The sequence below is a fragment of the Pholis gunnellus genome (genome assembly GCF_910591455.1).
Source record: "Pholis gunnellus genome assembly, chromosome: 13".
NCBI lineage: Eukaryota > Metazoa > Chordata > Actinopteri > Perciformes > Pholidae > Pholis > Pholis gunnellus.
In genome coordinates, this window is record NC_136540.1 from 23,933,579 (window position 1) to 23,957,128 (window position 23,550).

A 23,550-nucleotide genomic window follows, 5' to 3' on the forward strand; every position below is an offset into this window, starting at 1 on the left:
CGTCATAAGAAATTACAGCTCGGAGACAGAAATCATCTCCAGCTGCTGTCTGGTGGTTTTCAACCCCTATGCAGCGGGATCAGCTTTCTCAACCTCACCCATGTCTCACAGTGGCTTGATTAATTGCATTTTCATCTGGGAAATGAATCCAAAACTGGTCAAACAAACATTTTGCTGCATAAAGAGGCCGAGGTAAAACAAACAGCAGCACAGACCGCCAGCCTCAGCTGCCTCTAGTGGCTCTACACTGTGCTCTGGCATTGGCAGCGGAAGCTTCTCAAACTAGAGCCTGGGCCTGGCAGCCGGCACTGGCAGCGATGATTTACAACAGCCTTTAAGTGAATCTAATAAGCAGAGTGAATGCTTGCCGTTGCTTTGGCATGGCCCGTGCTTGGGCCCTAATCATTCAAATATTTTGGCAAAAGGCAATGCCCCGCTCCTCTCCAAAAGAGAATAATGAGACACGGAGCTCTTAATCACAGCAGATCAGTTCAAATAAATGAAAAGAGAATCAAAAGCATTCTTTGCCGAGGCAGCCCCGCTCTCTGTCCAAATGAGCTGACAGAGGGCCAGATCTGGGAGATGGGAGATTTACCCAGGAGATGGAGCAGATTTTCCATGACTCGCGAAGCAGTGTCTTACTCTGGCAGACTAGAAAGTAGTTCTGGAGGAAACGAGACACCGCGTTTGTTCCATTTTCTTCAACTTGGATGTTCAAAGTAATTATGTACAGTATGCACACATATACAGACATACAAACACAAATATTCTGTCCAGCCCAAGAAGGCGATGCCCCGTGATCTTCACAGCTTTTTTAATCATGCACTTTTTTTTTTTTCACACTTGCTCTCCTATCACACCTCAAACGCTTTTCTGGAAACCCACGCAAAGCGACGCGGTAGCTCTGACACCTCATCCAGGCTCAATAATTCACCATGCTTTCGCTTGCCAATTCTTCCCGCTGCCAATCTGAAAGCCTTCCACGTACTGCGCTCGCTGAGACAGTGCTCTAACAAACGATGCTGTCAGTTAACAAGATGGAAAAACATTCTGTTAATTTTTTCTCTCCCTTCTTCCCTCCCCTCCTCGGCGAGGAGTCTTGATGTGCAGAGACGAGGGCTGGATCACAGCTTGCCTGGGGGAAGCCTGACACAAGACAGGCTGCCGCTGACATGATGAGCCTCGAGACTGCTGGCAAATTCTTGTGATGTCACTTCCCGCTCTCGACAGCTCTGACACCATGGCGTGGGGTACTGGGGAGGCGAGGAATAGAGGGACCTGCTGGAGGTGGTGCTTGGGAAAGGGGGGAGTGGCGGGTGGAGGCCTGATGAGAAGAAACACTGGTGCGTCGACTTTGCGGCTCTTCTGTTTTCTTTAATGTTCCCCCTTTTATCAGCAGTTGGAGCTGTCAGCGGTAATCACGCTTGTAGTGAAGAGCTGCAGAGGCGATAAGCTCGGCCTGTCAGCGCCGCATCCACCGCGGCAGACATATGCTGCTGCCTCTCCCCATGTCTTTCTTTATGCATGATGGCATTCTCCCCAGAGAGAGGAGAGAAAAGAAGCTCAGAAAGAGGTGGATCATCCTCACTGGGAAGATGGAGGGGAAACTATCATATCTTCCTTAAACTGGGGTGCGTTGGGTGTGCGCATGTGTGTGTGTCATTTGTTACAGTAAAGTGATCCTATGATACAGAGTAGAGGGATATTTCACAAATATCACAGCATAGGCAACCACATGTCTCTTACAGCAGTATTTAAATGTTACAGTGGTGAAATAGGAGATAGAGCATCTTTAAGTACGATAAGGTAACTCAATTCTGATTGCTGACATCTAACTATAATGCAAGGAATCTCTGTCTGTCTGTCCTTCTCATATCTCAACAACCGCTCATCTGATCTACATCACACTTTGCAGGAGTATTTCTGGGGACCCAATGGAGTGCCATGTCAAAATCGGAGCAATTTGGACGTGCAAAACGTTCAATATTAATAAACTTTGAATAAACAAGCGTTGGCACTCTGTGCAGCAGCGGGGGCGGGGCTTCAGGGCTTTGCGAACGAAGTCAAGCATGTCGTCGGCAGCGGGCCTTAACAGCCACCGCTCATTGTCTGCAGGTGAGGAGGCCCGTGTTCCAAAGGTCCACGCATTCAAAGCAGGCACGCTCAGCGAATTAAACTGATGCTGTGCTGTTAAAGCTTTTTTTCCCCTGTGGCAGCTTCATGTGCAGAGACTGGTGTGTCACTAATAACCGTCACATCAATCTACCGAGATGATGACAAATGTGGCCTCCTGTCAAAGCTGGTGCAGTATCTTTTATGGCTACAAGGCATCATCATTACAGACATGAATAGTAATTACATGCGCAGGAAAACATGGGGACGCTGCGGTCGCACCATGTGCATGACAGGTGTCGCGCGACATAAATTATGGAACGTGTGGCAGTCAAAAGTCGCCGGGCATTTGGTTACCAATTATCCTTCTCTTTTGAGCATTAAAGAGCTGTGCATTGTTTACCGTGAACAGATGTAATTGAATAATAATGCCCTGGCCCCACCCGTTCTCTGTGCATGGGAGATAGCTCTTTGGTTGGAATAAATGAGCTTTGCTCTCCCCTCTTCCTCCCTCCTCCTCTCCCTCCCTCGCTCTGACAATGGGGCTGAGAGGCTTGCCCTCGCGATGGCCATTAAAATAATGTGGCCTAACCTGAGCAGGGGTTAACCAGCTAATGTCCTCAGTGGACATGAATAATGCAGATCGGATTCCTAAACAAGCACACAAATGAATCTATAAATCACCCAGGTCAGGGCAATCTTATTACCCCCCCACCCCCGACAACCTCTTCCCCATCTCCCAGTCTGATTCGTCCCTGTCAGGCTCCTGCTGAGGGAGCTTCCTTGTATAAACATGCAGTTAAATGTCCTGTTGGTTTAATAAGTTAGGTGTTGACTAACAACACAGAGAAACTGCCGGGCACAATTGGATACATTATGCAGTAGCTCACCTGTTCCCCTTTCAAAACTGAGGTGTTTAACAAAACAACAGTTGATGTCTCTGTAAAAATGACTAATGTTAAAACATGGTGAGTCAGCCATGTGCTTCTTTTATTAAATCACTTTGGGTGGGGTAGAACGTCATTTGGATTGCATTATCTTATAACATTCTGTCTAATCTCCTGCCTATTTACAAAAACTAAACATTGTATTCCCGGACTTCTCTAATGGATTACGGTGTTCTTGTTATTATGTCCATTCCCTATAAATGCAATGAAATGCAAGACATTAGTTTATGATTTGTGTGGTCATTTCTCTTTTTTTCTAAAATATTTTTTTTCCTACCAGTCCAGCTCCAATGTTAAAAGAGAGACATTTTTCTCATTTATTAAACATTTACTGTTATTGTTGCAAACACATGCCAAACTAATGTTTTACCACAATGGCACAGTTTTTTTCTAATCCTCCTGGAACTGGGACACAACCAGCAAGTCACAATCAACGTTTCGAGTAACGCTGTGGGGACAATGCAAATAGAAAACGGGGAAATCGCAGTTAATTAAAATAATGAGAAATAGCAAATAAACCTCAGCAGTTAACTTCCCAGATGCTGCTGAAACAAACTGAGGAAAAGAGATAAGTCATGGGGGGACGAACGCTCTACAGTGTCTCTGTAAACAGTCTTCGTGGATCAACATGGATTTCATGTAGTCGCAGATGAATTACTGGAAAAAAGCACAACCAACAAAACAAAAAAGTTTCCAAGGCCTTCACATGTGCCCCCTATGGCTGAATAACTTGCTAAGCGATCAGCATGAGTTTCACTATTAATCCCAAGATTTAGGAGGTGACCCATCCAACCCCAACCAGTCAATTTCAACACTATTATCACCTCTAAGAAATGTATCCTTTAATAACTCTTCCTGCACGTCCCGTGGGTCTCAAAGATTGATGGTCAAACACTGAAGCCCAACCCCTCCCCATCAAAAGAGAATATGAGCAGGCTCGTGGGAGTTGGGTCACTGCTGGACACACAAAGAGAGGATGAGGGTGTTTGTGTGTGTACGTGTGTGTCGTGATCAAGGAAGCACAGCGGTTAAGCTCACATAGACAACTAACCCCGTTTCATTTGTATGTGAACGAGTATGCGCTCCTCCATACTCCATCAAACAAAGCCACTGCTAGCTCACAGAGTCATTTCCCTCTCTCCCAATTACAAATGAGTCCATTAGTGTGTCTGCAGTGAGCCCTGTGCTGTCTCCCAGTAATGGCTTGTGAGATTTCCATCATAATCATAATGGCTCCCAGAGCAGCCATGAGTGCAGATGGAAGGTCGCTCATAGGTAATGAGCTATCTCACTACCCAAAGGGCACATGTCTTTTTGCTTTGTTATTTAGAACTGTATGCCTGGCATGCGTGTGCTTGTCATGGCACGTTTCTACCTTTAAAGATGAGGAGGCGGATACAGCAAAGGGAGGATAGACATGGACTGGGTGATGCCGGGTACTGATTAACATCACAAAATTGTCGTCCGAGCTGCAACTGTAGATGCTAAAAACTGTAATGTAACTGAAGCCGACGCGTGACGGCTAACACCAAACGCCCCCCTCACATTGGTTTGCATGCTCACATTCTTTCCGTCTCCCTCTCCCCCTGGTTGCGTAGCTGTGCCGAGCAGAAACATCATTAATGCCAGCGGTGTCAGAATGACTCACCTCCACTTGCCATTCGAAACGCATCATATTCTTTTGTCTGGCCTCGGAGCATGGCAGCCAGCACATCTGCATCTTCTGCCAATTATTCTCCAGTTGCCGGTCTTGGTAACATTTTCAGAGCGCGTGTGCTCACTGTACTAGTGAGCTGGCTGTCTGCATAGCCACGGGGCATGTGGGACTGGTTGGAAGGGGCCAATACAACGCTCGCTCTGCCCCATGCTTAATTGACCAGAGAGCTATGTGTTGTTGTGATGCGGGTCATATCAATGAGGGGACCTGACATTTTCATGTAGGATTCCGGGTTTCATAAAGGCTCGTGTTTGTCAGACGCTTTTGCAAACTTTCATATGAGCAATCGATGAAGGATAATCACATTGGGCAACATTGGTCTCCAGAGTATTGTTCGAGGAAGATCTGACCTAATTGTGTGCTGCTTGCTGGAGCCGTGTATAGAGCCATATAATGATGCTCAGCACATGCTATTGGTAGCTTTTACATGTGCCTGTGTGATATTCACTTCGTTCTTGTATTGCTTTTGCTCCTAACCAGCTTACATGGTGTAGTAGCTATGACACAATCATTTTCTATATAAGAGTGAGGCACAGCTTCATTCTTAGAAATAATGATGCTAACTAGAACCATATAGGGTTCTTCGCCTTGTCCCCATAGGCGAAGCCTTTTTGGTTCCCTATAGAACCGTTTATAAACCTACCAAGAAGCCTTTTCTATTCCTTTCTCCACCCTAACCATGGATTAATGATGCATTCCAGACAACTCAGAACTCAAAAACCTCTGACCTCCTACTAGAAAAAGTACAATGCCACGCCACTCAAAGTCGGGGCTCCTACTTGTAAACTGCATGCAAGTCCATCTACCCCAACTTCACGAAGAAGCAGTTGTCTGACATCCCACAACAAGAGAAATGCACATGGCATATGGTAAAATATCAACTAAATGACAACATGAAGTATATTTACAATACTATCATATAGTAAGACCTGTTCAGCAAGTAATTTGTGTCAAAATATGTCGCAGTGTTATTATAACAATCTTTGCTCCTAAGAGCTAAATGGGTCTGGGAATCTCAGCCCTTCAGGAAGAACCCTTTTGGAACCTTTAATTCTAAGTCCTGTATGATCCACCATCTAACAACATAATATGCTCAATTATTAATGGTGGTAGGAATGATCTGGGCAGACCTCTGAGATTGGTCCTGCCCCCACAGTCCTGAAATTCAAAGACAGCTAGCACCCCACTGTGCAGAATCAAAAGGAATAGACTATTTACTGCTGCTTGTGCAGCCTTTTTGTACATTAGCCATTAGGGCGTTCTAATGATAGAGAAATATACATAAGGGTCAGCCACAGTTCTATACTTAAGTTCACCCGCTCCCGGGAGGTCTGCCATCTCCCTCTGCTTTAATTTGAAATCATTCAGAGGCAAAATGTTAGCCGTTTGATTTATCCCTTATTACATTGCTTCTTAAGAATGTGTCAGGCGGCCTCATGAATTCATTCATCTCCATAAGCTTTCTCAGCGCCACTTAGGCCTTGTGTAATCTGGGTGAGACCCCTTATCACTTCATTTGCACAAGCAGGAGACTATCAATTCCTGTCCAGTATCTGGGCCAGGGGAATTAGAGCAGAGGTGTTTGGATGTGTCCAGGCCAAAGCTGCAGCGACAAGAAACTGATTACACGTTGAAACACCATGCAGGTGTTGCATTCCACACCCTCTGTTTACAATATTAGTGAGCATTGGTTAAATATATATCTGCTGCTTTACTGCTTACACTTTTTTCAGTGTAGATCGCAATTGTCAGGCAATTTTCCACCATGAGTCATTGATGTATTGCCACTCTGACAGGAGAGACACTTAAAAGCATTTAGCTGGTGCCTAGCTGCACACAGCAGCCTCATAAAGCCAGACAATGGCTGAGCTTAATAAGAAACAGAATGGATCCCATGAGTGTGGAGGACCCATCAAGCTGGGGAATTTCATTTAATTTCCCCGGGGCTGTCTATGTCTTGTACACATAATTAGAGCCCAACGTGCAATGCTCCTTGTGTTTTGTCAATAATTCCCCAAGGAGCAATCAGGGCAAGGGTTCGACATGCCTCTGTGACCTGGGCTACTTGCAACAAGCTCAGCCACCTAATTACACTGCCTCTAACAAGCAGTGTGGTGGTGGTGGTGGTTGTAAAGGAAGGACGTGTGTGTGTCGGGGGCGGGGGACGGCCTGAGCCCAGGAGCCGACAGCGTACCGCCCCTCCTCAGAGCCCCTGATGTCATTAGGATTGTTTGTGGCTGCCGCCATGCATGCTGGGACAGCGTTGTCATTCTGAAAAGCCTGTTCTCCATTTCCCTCATTTAGGAACCTCTTCTGTAGTGACTCACTGTCTCTAGTGGTTTACACAGCAGGGGATTCGGGATATGGTCCTCCACAGCAGTTATTATACATTTCTGTGGTGCATAATAATTTATCTTCTGTCCGTGACTACAAATGTCGCTCGTCAAACGATCCTTGGAAGACTATTTTAGTCAATCCAAAGTTGATTTAATTCACAAAGTCAGTTTTTACATTATCTTCACATATTGTTCGAGTAGTTGCACTTACAGATAATTCCCTGGAAGTAGCTCATACACAACTGAAAACTGTAAGCCTAAAAGGACACTAATGACTTACTGATGGATGACTGACCTATCAAGTAGAAGGTAGAAGTACACCATGGAGCTCAAATATAAAATCAAACCATAGATCTGTTGATGGAGAGATCATAGTCTGATCAAATGTTCACTATGTTATCTATGCCATAGACTGCATTACAGTCTGTGAAATTGTTAATTTGGTATCATTTACAGTCTTTGTGTTGAGTGCACTGGGTTTGCTTCTTTTTTTCTTTTTTACAAATCGCAGATAGAGAAATACTGCCATGGCTGCAGGGATTAAAGCCATTTTCTGTGGGTGAGCTGAGGTTACTGTGGAGAGGGGAGAGACACAAAGCCAGGAGCCAGTCAATTCTGAAGCGAGTTGCCTGCAGAAATCATTGGCTTGACAAAAGGGCAATGAGGGGGCAGACGGTTGGTGTGAGAGTCACTGGCCCAGTTGCTGGGGGGGTTATGTGCAGGTGAGCCGGGCCTTGACAGACATCCGGCGAATGCAGCGAGAAAGTTTAACCTTGGCGTGTCGAAGAACTCACTCTCAGCAGGGAGAGAGGGCAGATAGAGAGACAGTGAGGGGATGAAGAGAGAGTGTGTGAGAGAAAAGAGCGCGGCGAAGGCCTTTCTGCATTACAAAACAACCAATTCTTTTTTTTTTTCATAAGCAGCCTGTTTCCAGAGACACTGGTTTGAACCCAAGGTCTTACTCCATGCATTATTAAAGACCAGTAACAGGCAACACCGCCTCATAAATAGAAATGAGGACAGACACCCGAGGAGCCGGGGCGCTGCTCACTCTTGATCGGCCACAAATCTACCGGCCTAACATGACCCAGAGGGTTCTACGTACACACCACGTCACAGCAGCCCTCCGCTTGTTTCCGTCATTGCACCTGACAAATGGCACCACATGGAGTAAGTTCATTAATGCGTAAGACAATTGTATTAAAAAAAAAAAATGTATGTAATTTAGTTTGACTCAACTTGTTTGGCAGCATTGGGTGTTACTTTTGGCTTCGAGCTCAGGCCGATTTTAGCAGTGCTGCTAAAACATTAGTGACATTAGAAATATGGGGAGAGCTAATAGTGTGCTTAACAGATGGCTATGAAAATAGCTCAATCAGTTTCTAGGAATAATATGCCATGCCTTCTACATCCTCATGATAAAAGAGTCTCTAACTCTTATATCATGTGTGCTCAACTTCAACAGTGGAACATATCTGCCACATTCTACTCTTACTTTGATATATACAGGACTCAACATTTCTTTAACTGTGGTTTTGTTTCCATTCAAAAGCCTCTCTGTATGTGGCCAATCTCATAAAGCCTTTGATATATCTACACAATTTGCCTGAGACATTTTTCTTTTCCAGGTCAGGAAAGATGGAAATGGATTTTTTTTTCCCACAGGAGTGAGCATCTCAGTCAAACAGCATATTTATGGTTTTTGTTGCTGATTGAATTATTTTCCATTCCCTGTGTTCTCAGCTTGCACTGGGAATTGAATCATTGCCTTTGAAACATGATTCACTGCTGCGACTGTTTTTTTTCCCCCATTCAATTTCAAGGACTTGGCAACCTTGTCCTATTCAAACGTGTGCATTATTAGCTTTTATTGTTGTCCATAAATGAATGGTGAGGTTGAGCACTCTAGAGGCAAGTGGAACACATTAGGGCTTGTATAATATCACGTCTCAAGGTAAGAGTGAACCTTCTACAATTCTGTGTCTCAACATCAAAACTGCCGTGCGGAAAGCTTTCAGAAAGAATCAGAAGGCAATCTAAAAAGCCACAGCGGTGCTTTTTGTGGATGGTTTTGATTGCATTCCACATGCTTTTGAATAAAAGGTGCATTTGAGTATCCGCACCTTTAACGACAATCATCACGACGCTGCTGTGTCAATGTAATCAGCATTGGTCCAAATGCTTCAACCAAAACTTTAATAACGTGGCTTCTTTTGACCATTCAACAAATATTTAATAGATCAACACATTTAACATACCAGAGTTACACAGAGTTTACATATTCCTGAGCCGCCAGCGAAAGGTCTCGTGTAAACTCAGACACATCTGATAAATACAGAGCAACAAGTGTCCTTTCTTAAAGTGTGGACACCTTGACAGACTTAAACCGGTCCTGCATGCAGGTTAAATGCCAATTATAAGCAATGGTATAAACAGTGACTTGAGTGTTTCAGCAAATTTGAAAGTTTTCCCGTCAAATTTGGTGATTGGCTGATGGTGAAAATGTGCGTTGCCAACACTGCCCTATCTTGGGAACTTGTGCTGCTGGCAATCGGTTGTAGTAGTTGCTGTTACAACATGTAACACATTATAAACTATCAGGGCTTATACAGAAAACACAAGGTAAAAACTGTTCATTACTGTCCACATTTAAGACTAAGTGTTAGCACGTGGAGAGGTGCTGTGACAGAATGAGGAATAATTTGCTGGGACAATGAGGGGTTGCAAGCTGGAGCTAGCTACTGTAACTGGGTCACAGTGGATGTAATAGTTATTCTGCAGTCATATGTAAAAGCTGTAGGCACCAGGACCAGATTTTGTGTTCTGGTTTCCGTTAGTAGTCCGAGAAGTATTGACCAATAACGTTCAAGTAGGCTTTGGTTGAATGCAGGTAAACAGTCCATATGGAGAAAAAACAGGCCGGATGCATTGGTTGAAATGCAATCTGGGAACCCACCGGGTTGATTTGACTTTTTATTGGTTTAAAATTAGCTTGTAAACTGGCTTCTTGTGAAACAATCCGGTCGTACACGTCGTCTCTCAACTCACTCCAGTCTTGCATCTCAAGTTGCTAATCGGACGTTAAATAATGAGCAGTAAATGGAAGTCTTGGCCTGGATATCCACTGGCTTCACCGGAACCCCAAAAAATGTTGCAGCTCGCCCCCAGAGGCTTATCCATCGTCATTGGAAGAGGGTGAAAGCCTGCTCACTACCACTGCTAACAACCAAAGCAATGCAAAAATAGCTATGCCGCTTTAACAACACAACCTACTGTTTGTTTGTGTGCTTGAAGATTTGTCATACTTTAGTCAATGGTGAACCAAGTGTAGATTAAGACAAAACAATCATCAAAAATATCAATGACCTGTGAAGTGCATAGACAGACTGACAGCTTCCCCTTTTGTCCCCATCTCATTTCAGAAGGACAAAAAGGAACATGGAAATTTGCGTCAATTAGGCCGCTTCCATCTAATTACCAGTGTGTCAGTCAAAGGGTGAAATGTCTCTCCTCTGACCTTCTCTCTTGTGGCCTTGCGCTCCACGGTGTCATTACTGTACTGCTGGGTGGGGGTGGGGGGGGGGGGGGGGGGGGGGGGGGGGCGGGATGAGTTGCACTATAAGGGAGGTTGGAAGATGGGGAAGGAGAAGGGGAGGTTGCAGGGGGAGGACAGGCGTGGGGGTGTGTGTGTGTGTGTTTGTGTATGTGTGGGACTGTCTAGGGAGTGTTGCTGCCTGCTGACCCTGCCATCCATCAGACAGGGTCCATCCATCCACCCACCCCCACCTACATCCCCTTCCCTCCTCTCCCCTCCTCCCCCACTTGGGGCCCATCAGAGTGGCTCTCTGCCAGGCCTGGAATCTCCACATTAATTTCTCATCTGTGGCACCCTAATGAGCTCCGCCTGCTCGTCCACCTCTGAGACCCTACTGATTATCGGACAGGGAGGCGGCCATTTGTCAAAGGCAAGAGGTGGCATTTACACTGCTGACCTTGCTGACAAGGAGAGAGGAATCAGAAAGGGGGAGAAGAGAGAAGGGTAGGAAAGAACAGAAAAGAAAAAGGAAAGCAATCAACAGCTGTGGAGCGCCACGCTGTCTGCCATCACAAGCACTGCCATGGGTGGGGTGATCTTTATTCATGGTGCTGAAGGTAGCCTGATTTAACGCATTCAGTGTCCACACTTCCATCTATCTGTCCTTCTTTGGTGATAACTGCTCGAGGCTACAAAAACCTGGAGGTGTAATCATTTATTTAGCTTCTCGCATCCACAGGAACTTGTGAAATTATGGAGGCTCGGGGGTTGGCTGAAGTGCTGAGCCATAGGCCTGTATGCATGCGCCACAGAGGGAGCAGGGATTTGCCGGTTATTGGATGGAGGGGAGCGTTGTAGGTCTGTGACACCCGCTAACCTTGGCCAGGGCTACTGGGATTACGGGGGTATCCATCACTGTGGCAGCGCCGAGACCCAGACCAGGCGAAAAGCCACAGAAGTTGCCGGGGGGAGGGAAAAATGCTAGTAAAAATTTAATGCACTCCGCAGAGCGGTCATGTCATACTTGGTTATGGAAAATAATCCCAGATGCCTGCAGTGCTAAAATGGAGCTGTAATGTGCTCGCCTCCTAACCCGGCCTGACAGCCATGATGTACGACTACCATTACCGGAAAATATCACTTCAACTAACCCGTGATCCAGCTCCGCTAAGGGTCATATTATCCATGAGGAACAAATTACACTCCCCCAAAGTAAATACAAATTTCCTACACTGACTGGGTACAAAGCACAGCACGGGGGGGGGGGGGGGGGGGGGCAGGCGGGACCGCTACCTATGACAACGCTCTGCAGAGTGACAAGGATGATAAAGTACATGACAAATCACTGGCTGACAGGGTACTCTAGTGCAATCAGCCTCAGCCTCGGCCTAGCGAGCACCCACTCAAGCCTGTAAACACTACTCTCTTCCTTTAGAGGGGGCAAAACACATAATCTTTTAACGCTGACAAGTTGCTCTCTCCTTTTTATTACTCATCCTTCCCACTGCGGTGGAAAGAGGGAGGGTTGGGGGGGGGGGGGATAAAATGGTTTTATGTACAGCGCTGCCGAGTGATTGAGAAACTCGACTCTTCTGCTGTAATTGCCTGAGGGCAAACACAGAAACACAATAAAGGAAGAGAAACAGCAAATATATTACCAGTTCAGATCTTTATTTTATGTCAAGGACAAACAGGTTCTCTCGGCTGCTCTAAAGCACCCATTTAGATCCCTCGCCTCCAATAAGAGGAAAGCACGGCAAATTACAGCACTCTGTTGCATGGCCATTAATAAGACGCAAAACGTTTTCAAAATGGCATTTACAGCGCGGGGCTGCTGATAGAGCGAGTAAATAACACTTAGGAAAGGTGTGGTCGCTATAAAAAAAAGCCCAGAGGCATGGGAAAGAGAAATAACAAAAGTGACAGCGTGATAAAGTCCTGCAGATTACAACACCGAGTCATTGTCTTCACAAAAGCAACACGACGATGAACAGTTAAGCTGGAGAAAGCACTTGAGCACTAGCAGATATTCATACTGAGCTGTTTGATTGGCACTTTAAAGGTGCCACTTACTAGCATAAAAATCACTTAAGCATTAGCAAGTCCAGACAGAGCGGGAACCTGAGCGCTCTTGACAATATTACAAAGACTGCTGAGACGAGGTGCAGATATTTGCCGCTGTTAAGATTCTAATCAGAAATGATTAATGCAAAGTGAATGTTTCAGTGCATACATTTTAGAAAAGGACAATTCAAATTAGAGAGGCACTTATGTTCATAAAGAATTTTTCTGATAGTGTACATACTTTCCCTCAAAGGATTTAGAGAGATCTACCTCTGGATCATACACATGTTGAGGCTATGGGATGTTTCACAGCCCCCCTCCCCCCTAAAAGGCCTCAGATGGTGGGAAACTGTTGGTGTTAACTACACCATGAAACCAGGCGATGTTATTGGGGCTTTGGTGGATGCACATGAAGGACACCTGAGGCTGCGGAGCTCATTTTTTTGTGTGCCTTCCTGCCAGCAAAACGGAGCATCGTAACTGGGAACAAGCTGCTCCAAATGAACAGGCCAGCCCCGCCTGGACCTAATGAAAATGACCACCTGATCCTGCCTGGATCCAACAAAAGGGTGTGAGAGTGTAGAGAGCACATTTTGATGAAGGTCCAGGTTTCAGGAGTGGAAGACGGGCCAAGCCGCATGACAGCGACAGATACACGCGGACATCCTCGCCAGCAAAAGCTTGGAGAGGTTTTTGGCCCCTCAGCAGGCCTGAGTGGCCCAGTAAAGGATGAAAAGAAGCCAATTCATCCCATTTTACACTTGCAACATAAGAAAGAAATGACCTGTAGATATGGATGACTGCAGTAATAACTGTAATAAGGAATCAGACACATTGATTATAAAATATTAAATGACGCATACTAAAGTATTTATGTCACATTTTGTGTTTACCTTTAAAGCAGAAGTATTCACCTTTCCCTTGATCTGAGCTCTGATTGGACCACTTGATACTGGCAGAGGGAAATGAAGACCAGTGGTAATGGGGGCCGTAGCAGAGATGCTAATGATAACGCATACAGAGCTAATAATACCTGTGTTGTGTGACGAGCGGCTGCAGCGAGCCTGCCTCCTACCTGTCTCCCACTATGCCATTATCCTGTCATGTTGGCGAGGGCCCGTCCTACAGGTCACTTTATAATGAGCAAATGCTCTGACAGTTTCCGACACGCTCGCACACAAACACACTGGCAGGACTGTGCGCACACATACCCTGAGATGCGAATAGCTGTCTCTTATCAGAGTCTGGCAGCTCCAGCCGACACGGCAGAGGCCTTCTACACCGAGCAGAACATGATTTCTCCCGGGAACACTTTTTCCATTTCCCTGCTTTTGAAGGGGGAACCAAATAAGCCACGTTTGTCCTCATCTGAATACATTTGACCCATTAAAACGACTCTGCTCTCCCGCGTCCTTCTGCGCTGCCACGTTGTAAAGGAGACCGTGTCGCCCGCAGAATGCAAACGACAACGGCGGCGGCGGTCGTAGCGTGCCTGGCAAGTTCAGATAGCGGCGGAGGTGACGTGGACTGAGGAGGAGGAGTAGGAGGAGGAGGGGGAAGTGTCGAGCTCCAATTACTCCCTCACATTGAGGAGGAACACATGAGTCAGCCCCTGTCATAGGGGTCCCCTATTTACTAATTCACTCCTCTGTTACTTTAACACACAATTAATCAATGACAGGAAGGTGTAGTCGGAGCTGTTCATCAGGAGCGTAACGTGAGCCAGGGTGAATTAATACAGTCACTGGGGGCCGGATAACAGCTTACCGTGCTCTCCCTCTCTTCCTGAAACAAAAAGGAATTGCCACCGAGACAGGAGCAATTTAAATCGACAACACTGAGTAATGACTCAATTTGCTGCACAGTCTAAACACCACAAGCAAATGGCATTACTAAATCATTAGAGTGGATCTAGATCTCTGGTTAGAAGTCATTGGATGATATGGCTGCTCTTACAATCTATGAGTTACGCTCAGACTGTGAATACCTGGATATTAAAAAATGGAACGGCACAGAATACTAAAAACGATCTTGCAGATACTTACAATAGAAGCACTTGGATATTATAATGCATCATTTTAGCGATCACCAAATGTGGCAGCCATTATTAAAAAGGTACAGCTGTACTTTTTAAAACAAACGGTGTAGGTATACTACAATGGCGGATTAAGGCCATCATAGGTAAGATACTGCAATACACAGAGCCGGGGGAGGGCGGTAATATTCAGAAAAAATAAATCTGAATAGCCAAGATCAAAGTGGCAAATGTACAAGAAAAAATAAAATCACATATTTACGAGAACAAATTTGAATACTCTGAGAAGTTTAAAGTCACAAAATGACAAGGAAAAGGTTGTGTTCCTTTAGTGAAGAAACAACAGCGCTTCACGTTCTGATCGATGTATCCGGCCGTGTCGCAGGAACCTCTCCCCAGCACATATGAAGGACATAATTCACCATAATCTGTGGTTCAACACAAGCAGGTATGTTATGAGCATTTTCTGTTGTTTCCCCTTTACACCGAGTGACCATGTGTAACTATGGTGACGCAGTGTGTTTGGAGGAGCGTCTTCTCAACAGCTGGTTTTTAGTGTTAACTGGGTAGAAATAAAGAAACATGCCTTTGTGTAGTCAAAGTGGATATCTCTACTGTCCTATAACATACAGAGGCCGTCTGTCAGAGAGCACATCACAAACAGCAATGTTTATCTGATAAGCCAAAGTAAAACGTACAACAGGTTTAACATGAGGATGAAGTACAATGCATACCAATGTCAGCATTATGTTAATAAAAAACATAAAGGAAACCCGTGTATGTATGTTTCAGGACCTTCGCCTCGCTCAGATCCTCACCATAACAACACTACTTTAGGAGCAACAAAATGTAGACGGCAGAGCTTTTTTCTTGTTTCTCTGAATATTATCCTCCTCCCCAGACTCCGTTATTATTATTTATTTTACCTAAAAATGCACTCATACACAGTACTGTTATAAACAGTATGACATGATGTTTTATAGATCTATTTTTATCCATTTCCTTTGCTATCCAGTTTGGGAATTTGATCTTGCCAATAGAAGGAGAAATGTTAGCCTTGTTAGAGTGGCAAAAAAATAATCAGGCTGAACTTGACACCTTCCAGAGACCGCTGATAATGAAAATAAGGGAGAGACTTTGCTCTAGACTGCAGGAAACCTCTGGAATTTGGTGACCTTTTCTGTAATTCCACTATTCCACCAAACCTTGTTCAGCTCCTCAAAACTAATCTGGCCATTTCTAGTGAAAACTTTAACACGACACAATATCCTCACAATACTTAAGTCACAATACAGTCTAAGTGTGATTTTAAATATTTGGCGATGTAGAGCATTGCAATAACATGTATTGCGATATATAGCAATGTTTTACTGCTAATTATCCAGTTTGTCAACATCGGTCAACAGTGATGTGCGGTGAGGTTCATGGCCGGTGAGGCACTGACTCTTTCAGAGTCAGATTTACAAAGATATGAACCCAATATAGAGTAGCTTAAATCACCATTCAATTGGCAGCTTGCACATTGACTACTGGTTGTTTTTCATATTTCATATCAGCATTATTTACACACACATAGGTAAGGTACATATTTGATTCCACCGGGATCTGCGACCTGCCCCACCGGGAGCGTTTCAGAAGCGGAAAATCGTGAGATACATAAAAGGTTACTTTACCTGTCCGACGTTGGATTGCTGTTGATTTGGTCATATTTCCCTGTTTTTTTGTTAAAGCTTAGATATTTAATCTTCAATGTTTGCGGTCAAAGCTAAATATAAGAAGAAGAAGGGAAGTGTAGAAGAAGAGTAACGGAACTACAAGCATGAACCTGACTCGTGGGCTCTCACACGCCCCCTTCAGTGAGGCAGAGGTACTGTTTGCCTCCCCTCTGTGCTTCTTCACTGCGGTTTCTATCAGATCAGCAAGACTGAATATGTTCTACACATACGTGAAATACATGACCTATTCTATGGAAAGAAAGGATTTATAATACAAGTGTCTACAAATAGTACAGTGGTGACAAACAATGAGAAAGCAAAAGACACGCGCTCAACCCAGTTTGTGAGGGATTGCGCAATCTGAGATGAGGCACTGAAATTCAGCGATTTTGACTATAAACATGCTTAAAATGATTTTTTATTGTATCATCATTTGTTTTTTACTTTTCATGATGACCGCACGTCCCTGTCGGAACTGTTAGCATTAGTCTACATAATCCAAGTCAAAACAATTTTGCCGCACAAAATATTACGATACTATGCAGTATCCATTTCCCTTAGCTTTAAACGTGTAGAACTTGGTTGTTGGTGACCAATGTGTTTCCCTGGAAATGTTTCATTTATATATATATTTTTTTGTAAAATTGCCAGAAAAGTGTGACAACAAAACCATGAACCTGTACGGTAGGAGGTGTGGGAAGCAATGATTGTGTTAATGTACCTCTAGAGTGTGTCTCAAAAAGAGACTGGCAGACAAAAGAAGATGAGACAGACAGATAGATAGATATGACACAAGGTACGTAGTACTTAGATATGGAAGTGCTAGGGCTTTAAGCAAAAGAAAGTCTGCACCCTCGACCCTGGCTGTCACAGCAGTCTCATTTAAATGTCATCTAAGTCCTAAAAACCCAGAACAGTTTGATTTAGATTTTGCACATCATTAAACCATTTATAATTAATGTGCAGCTAATTAAGGCTTTCTCATAGTTATTAACACAATGTTTCATTCTAATTACATTCAATTCTCAGCCTTAAAGAAAGCCGAATATTTGAATCTTATTGAAGCCCAATAAAGGATGTCCTGAAAAACCTCAGTGAATGGCAGGCTTACCTTGTCGTCTTGGTCGCTCTCGGTGTCACACTGCAAAAGACAACAAAGAGAAAGTTAAAGCTGAAAATGAGGAACAACATGTCCACATTCTCGTTTTATAACTGTCCCTGATTCCATTTCCACACGCGTGGGTGTCATAATCTAATTTACTTTTGCGAATGGCATATCTTATCATCTCTTTAATGACAAACTTATCACATACTCATATTCAGTGTCTGAATATCACCAGATCACTTCATTAGCTGACACGAGCACCAGTATGCGAAACAAAGCTAATTTCTCATGAGCAGCAGTGCCCTTGTTAACATTGAAACCTATGTGAAATTCAGACGGAGCTGGAATCTGCAAACACCATCCGCCACCAGAATTATAATTCTGTGATGTGTGTTTCTGCTTGAGGCTGGGAATGGAGAAATCACAAGAGGAGGAAGGAAACTTTGTAATGGAGGGAGGAAAAAGTGGTTGGATTTCATTTTTTCTTTCCAATTTCAATTTCAAGGTCCGCTTAATTCTTTATCAACTAATTAGTGTGATGCTGGGTGACTGGCGGCCCTCAACGTTGTGCATATGGCTGAGGTGCAGAGAAGCACTGGAGTCGGTAATGAAGAAGGCACTGGGGGGGAATATGGGCAGGGGTTGGCACAGTGTGTGCGTGTGTGTGTGTGTGTAGGCAGGGGGGCAGGGAGGGGTTGGTGGGTGTCGATTAAAGTAGGGAGGGAGCGGAAGGAAGGGGGTGAAATGATTGACAGCCCAGGGATTGAGTGACAGAAGGCCCTGCCATTTTTTCTTTCCATCTCGTGTTTTTTGCTGATCTGGAGCCCTGCAGATCTCAAAGGTAGGTGGGCTGGGCTCGTGGCTGGTCTGTTTCTGAGGCTGGACGGCGAAAAAAAAGGGGGCCTTGCGAGCTCAGCAGGAGCATAGCATCCAATTTACAGGCCTGTCCCACACGGCCCCAGGGGCCGCCCGCGGCACGCTGCCATGATGGTCAGCTCCAGCAGCTCATAAATTATGCAGAGGCAATAAACGCACTGGGCAAACACTTCTCAGACGTTTCCCTCGCTCTCCATTTCTCTCTCGCTCTCCTTCTCCACCACCCACAACATACCATCCCCCATTTTAATACAGTGTGCAGAGAGCCAGCAGCCCCGAAAGATTGTCAGCTGGAAGAAAAAACAAGGGTAATGCAAGACGAGTGAAGATTGTGATTAAACGTGAATGTCTGTGTAATACAAAAAGCTGCACACTGTGTGCATTCCAGCTTGTGAATAAACAGGCGTGTCGGCCACGTATCGCTCTCTCTCTCTCTCTCTCGCTCTCTCTCTCTCCCGCACAGGACTGACTAATGCGGCAGCAGACGAGATCTGATGAGCAGTATTAGCCATCTCAACTGCTTCCATGTATTCAGGCCTCTCAGAATGTGACAAGAGTAATGCGACGGAGCACTCATTAGCTGCTTCTCTGCCTGTGCACACTACACACCCGGGAACACAAGCACGCGAGAGGGTTCGAATAATGGACATCATTTGAGTTTTTCCACTGTGTTGTGATCCATGAAAAAACTCTACCAGCCTTTCTTTCTCGGGTTCCCTTTTTCTTTTTTTCCCCCTCCCCGCTCTCCCTCCTTTCCGTGTTCGCTAGCTGTGCAGCCAATTGCTTTGATTGCCGAGATAGAAGCCGGCTGGAATGACTTGCCCTTGCTTGTGAAGCAAATGGAACATGCTAATGGAACTCATCGTATTACCCGATGCAAAAGTGCCATAGCTCATTACTTTAAGATAAAAGGATATCATTGTAGACGGCAAGCAGAATTGACTTTCTGTGCTGTGACTTGATGATGATTTAATCAACTGCTCTCTTTCACTTCTCATCCCTGCGCCTGTCGCTTTCGCAGGTGCCACTAAACGAAGCACTCACACGGCTAGTGGGGGAGAGAAAAAGGAAAGAAATTGCTGTCATTATTTTTCTCTCCCTAGGAATAGAGGTATGCAAATTTCCCAGAGCGACAAAGGGTGGAAAAAAAGGGAAAACTTAATAAAATGGAAATACCTTTATAATGAGCAAAGTAAAAAATCCCGAGATCAGGCCTGACAGGCGAGGGCAGGCAATTTGATCATCCTCACAATGCAGACGCCAAAGCTCCGTTGAACTCGCTGCTCGAGTACAGAGCAAGAAGTAACAAATAATAACACCTCTAAAAGATAAAAAACACATCCCAGGCATACAAACAAGTCAGAGCTGTCACTCACTGATAGGTGATCATAGTGAACTAATGCGCCGCCTCATGCATAAAGCGACCTGAGGCGGGGGAGAAGAATCCCTGCATATCTGGAATTTCTTCGCGCCTCGTATTTCTACTCACTGACTCGTGCATTGCAAACGGAGATGGAAAGCTAGAAAGACTCGGCTTTGCAATTGGAAACGCCACGAATGAATGGTACACCTCATCATTAATAACTAAGGCACGGTATTGTTTTAGGAGGTAAGCATGAGCTCCAAAATTCGGTTATTGCTACTGACGGTTGGGTATATAAATCTGCAGCGCTATGGTTAACTGTAATGTCAAAAACACTTTACAGCGATGCTGGGAGGCCATGTCTAATGAACAGACATATGTCAGAAGTTTAAAATGACTTTAGAAAATGAACAGATTATACCGAAGAGAGAAAAAAAAAACGCAACAACAATGGTGCTATTGAGATCAGTGTTGTTAGCTCACTGACAGGCGGTCGGAAATGGGTCTTATTTAAAGCAACAGTCAAGAACAATAAGGAAACCATTAGTCCTGGGAGGGGGCTGACAGAGAAAAGTGATCCTCTACCCAGGCCCTCTGCTGTTTACACAGGGCCGGCATTATACTGTACAGCTAGACCCCAGTGTTAAGTTTAAGTAACACAAGAATGTCAAACATTAGCGTCAGCCCTAAGAGCTGTTGATGTTGGCCTGTATCCGGAGCACTTCTGATTGCCGCTCTGCTCTCATGCGGGCCTCTTTTTTGGCTGAGTGCTCTTACAAATTTCCCTACGCTCCGTCCAAGCATCGAGCTTTTTGTTTATATTGGTCTGAAAGTAGGAGTCAATTATTCTTGTCCTAAATCCTCTCCAGCTGAGAGTAATACTGGCCCAATACAAAGGGAACACAAGCAGCCGTGGGTGGAATGCTAAACGATGCAGCTATGCTATCGTCCGCAGCAGCAGGGCTACCCGCAGAAAATCCTCTGTGCTGAAAAGGTAACCACATCACACAGGCATGCGTGCAAGGCAAGTATGCCATGTTCCCTTCTCCAACATAACCTTCTGGAAATCCTCTGGCCCACAAATACTAACAGATGTTAAGTCGAAAAATGAAAAAATGACATGCATAAGCGATAATTGTGAAGGCAAACAGTGTGTGTTTATCGGGTTTGTTATAATTTTGTATCCGCTGTCTCTGGTGTTACAAGTTGTCTCTAATCTAATACTTTCAGAAATGGCATCCTCTTAGGTCGGGATGTGTGATGGATGCGTATTGTCGCCCCCCATGTGTGACATTAGCCTCAGGTTATGCTGGTTGCTATCCATGACCTTAGAATTAATTATGGCAGATATGGGCTTCATTAAAGCGCCCCGCTGCACAGAGGATGGTGTCTGTTTATCAGCCTGAGCCAGGTTGTCCTGCAGGAAGGCTGAAGGGGTTAAAGCCCAGGGAGGAAGCCAACCTGCCTGCATGCCTGGGAGCTGGAGAGACAGCATGAAGGATGGCAGCCATTGCCAGGGTCAGCTATGACAGTGCCAATTTGATGTGCTGTCGTCAAGGGCTCCTCATTCCCTCCTCCTAACAGCTCCTTCCTGATATAGCTGCGCGTCCTGATGGTTTTCTGATGCAAACAGTCGCATGGCAAAATGGTTTTCTCCCCTCCCGCCGCATCCTCCTCCATCTGCTGCTGGGGCCTGGGTGCCGCCGACCGCCTGCCTGTCACAGCGTGCGTGGAAATTAGCTGGGGAGGAGGTGCTCGCTTGTGCTAATTACATTTTAATCATTGGAAATGTGTTGGCAAATCAAGCCTTGATTGCCATCTTGGAGCCCAGTGCTCCTCTCTGCAGGTTGGGGAGTGGGGCGGGGGTTTGTGGGCCTAGAATGTGGCTGAGCCCGGGCTCGCCAAGCAGGACGCATCGCTCTCCACCACGGCTTGATATGGCGGCATGCCTGGCCTGCCGCTGGGTAGAGGCTGTGCCGCATTATTCATGGGGAATAGAGGGAGACTAGCATGGCGAAATGGTGATCTGTGCCACGCTTATTCTCCAATCCCCCGCTCACACCTCCCGTATCCCTCTCTCTGTCTCACCCACACATTACACAGTCTGCCAGTCCCGCCACTGTGAATTGAGGAACAACAAATAGAGTCGGGCAGGAGGAGACTGATGAGCTCAGGGTTTGCTACACAGCACCTGCTTTGGCACACAAAGCTGCAGCAGCAGGCACCATCACAATACGCTCACAGATTAATTTCTTATAATATATATACGGAAATGAAAAAACGACACTTGGCTACATCAAATTTGAACTTTTCCAGAGAAAATCTGCATAATCTTGATGAATACGGTCGATACATGTTGCTGGATAGACCTTCTGTTAAAAAGCCCCTTCTCCTTGGTCAGATACCGACTGGCACTGTTTTTCAGGTTTGAGTGTGAATCAAACACTCCCACGGCCAAACAAACAGTATGACTTCACACTGTAGTGAGCCTCAAATGAACACCAGCAGACACACATTTCATAAAAGAAAGAGAGATCCAGAAAAGACAGCTAAGCAAATACACCTAAAAGTTCAGTGAGTGGAAGGAAATTCAACATGTCTTGTCTGACTGGGACAGATCATTTAAATAAGCAGAGCTCTGAGGCGATGACATCCAACATCTAATTTCCACAGCATCTGTTTGATGTCGAACTGTCATATGAAAGTATGGCAGGAAGGAGTAGACCTCAAATAATCACCAGGAAAAGAAAACAGCACAGCTTGAGTGTTTAAGACAGTCTATACAGTCACATAAGGCAAACGCCTCTTTCAATAGCCAAAAATGTTTCGTCAGGGAGGACCAGACTTCTGTTTGGACTAATATAACCAGGTCTGATCCACATGTGCAGCACTGGCCAGATGCAGCGGGCCAACATCTGAACGCAATTTCCCTTCAAATGTAGGACTTCATCCAGTAAATATTCAATTTCGACCGCAAACTCTGGATTTCACTCGCTGGGGCAGCGAAGCTAAAGGAGGGACGGCAGCGGAGGAGGGCCTTCCATAAAATAATAAGAACTTTATAGTCTGTGACCCCTGGTTTCAATACTCTGGAGTACATTCTTTTTATGTTGTATTTCCCTGGAACGTGCCAAAACATACTGAAAGAACATTTGAGAGAATTATCTAAACCTGACTCTTCTTATTAATTCCACATTGCTAAATCTCTAACGATTTACATTGTAATAACACCAATGATGTCACATCGGAGAGCTGGTTGCAATGTCTGCAAAGGGGCTCCATGTTGAAGTGTAAGCAGAAATGTGTCAAGCAGAAACACAAAGACATTCACACACTTCTGGATGCCTGGGATGAAAAGATGCATTCAGAGGGCTAACAAGTGGTGAATGTGTGTGTTGCTTTCTGTTTGAGTGCGGAGGAAGGCAGGACATTTAACTCGACCGGGGATGTGGCAGCGTACTACTGAAGTGATGCTTGGCAAAAACAGATGTTGCCGCAGGGTAAACCTAAATCTGTTGATCAGTCCCATCCACCCACCCGACACACACACACACACACACACACACACACACCTGACAAAGACCATGGTAGGAAGGAAGGAACAGAGAGGTGCAGAACTTTGCTTTCTTAAAAATCCATTTGTTACACAAGCAGGTTCAGTATTTCTCCTTCTAGAATCATCTCAACATGGTTCTCCCGGCTAAATGGAAAAAAAATCTATATCAATAGGACATAAGAAAAGACA

General features: G+C 45.1%; 1 protein-coding gene across 1 annotated transcript in view; it reads right to left on the bottom strand.

The window, feature by feature from the left end:
- Positions 1-23,550, bottom strand: part of auts2a (activator of transcription and developmental regulator AUTS2 a) — a gene marked incomplete at its 5' end in the record, with an annotated part of 289,507 nt that overhangs the window by 80,807 nt on the left and 185,150 nt on the right. Inside the window, one exon of the mRNA XM_079172246.1 lies at positions 17,573-17,602. Within this exon, the coding sequence (XP_079028372.1) occupies positions 17,573-17,602 (30 nt within the window). The remainder of the gene's footprint in view (positions 1-17,572; positions 17,603-23,550) is intronic.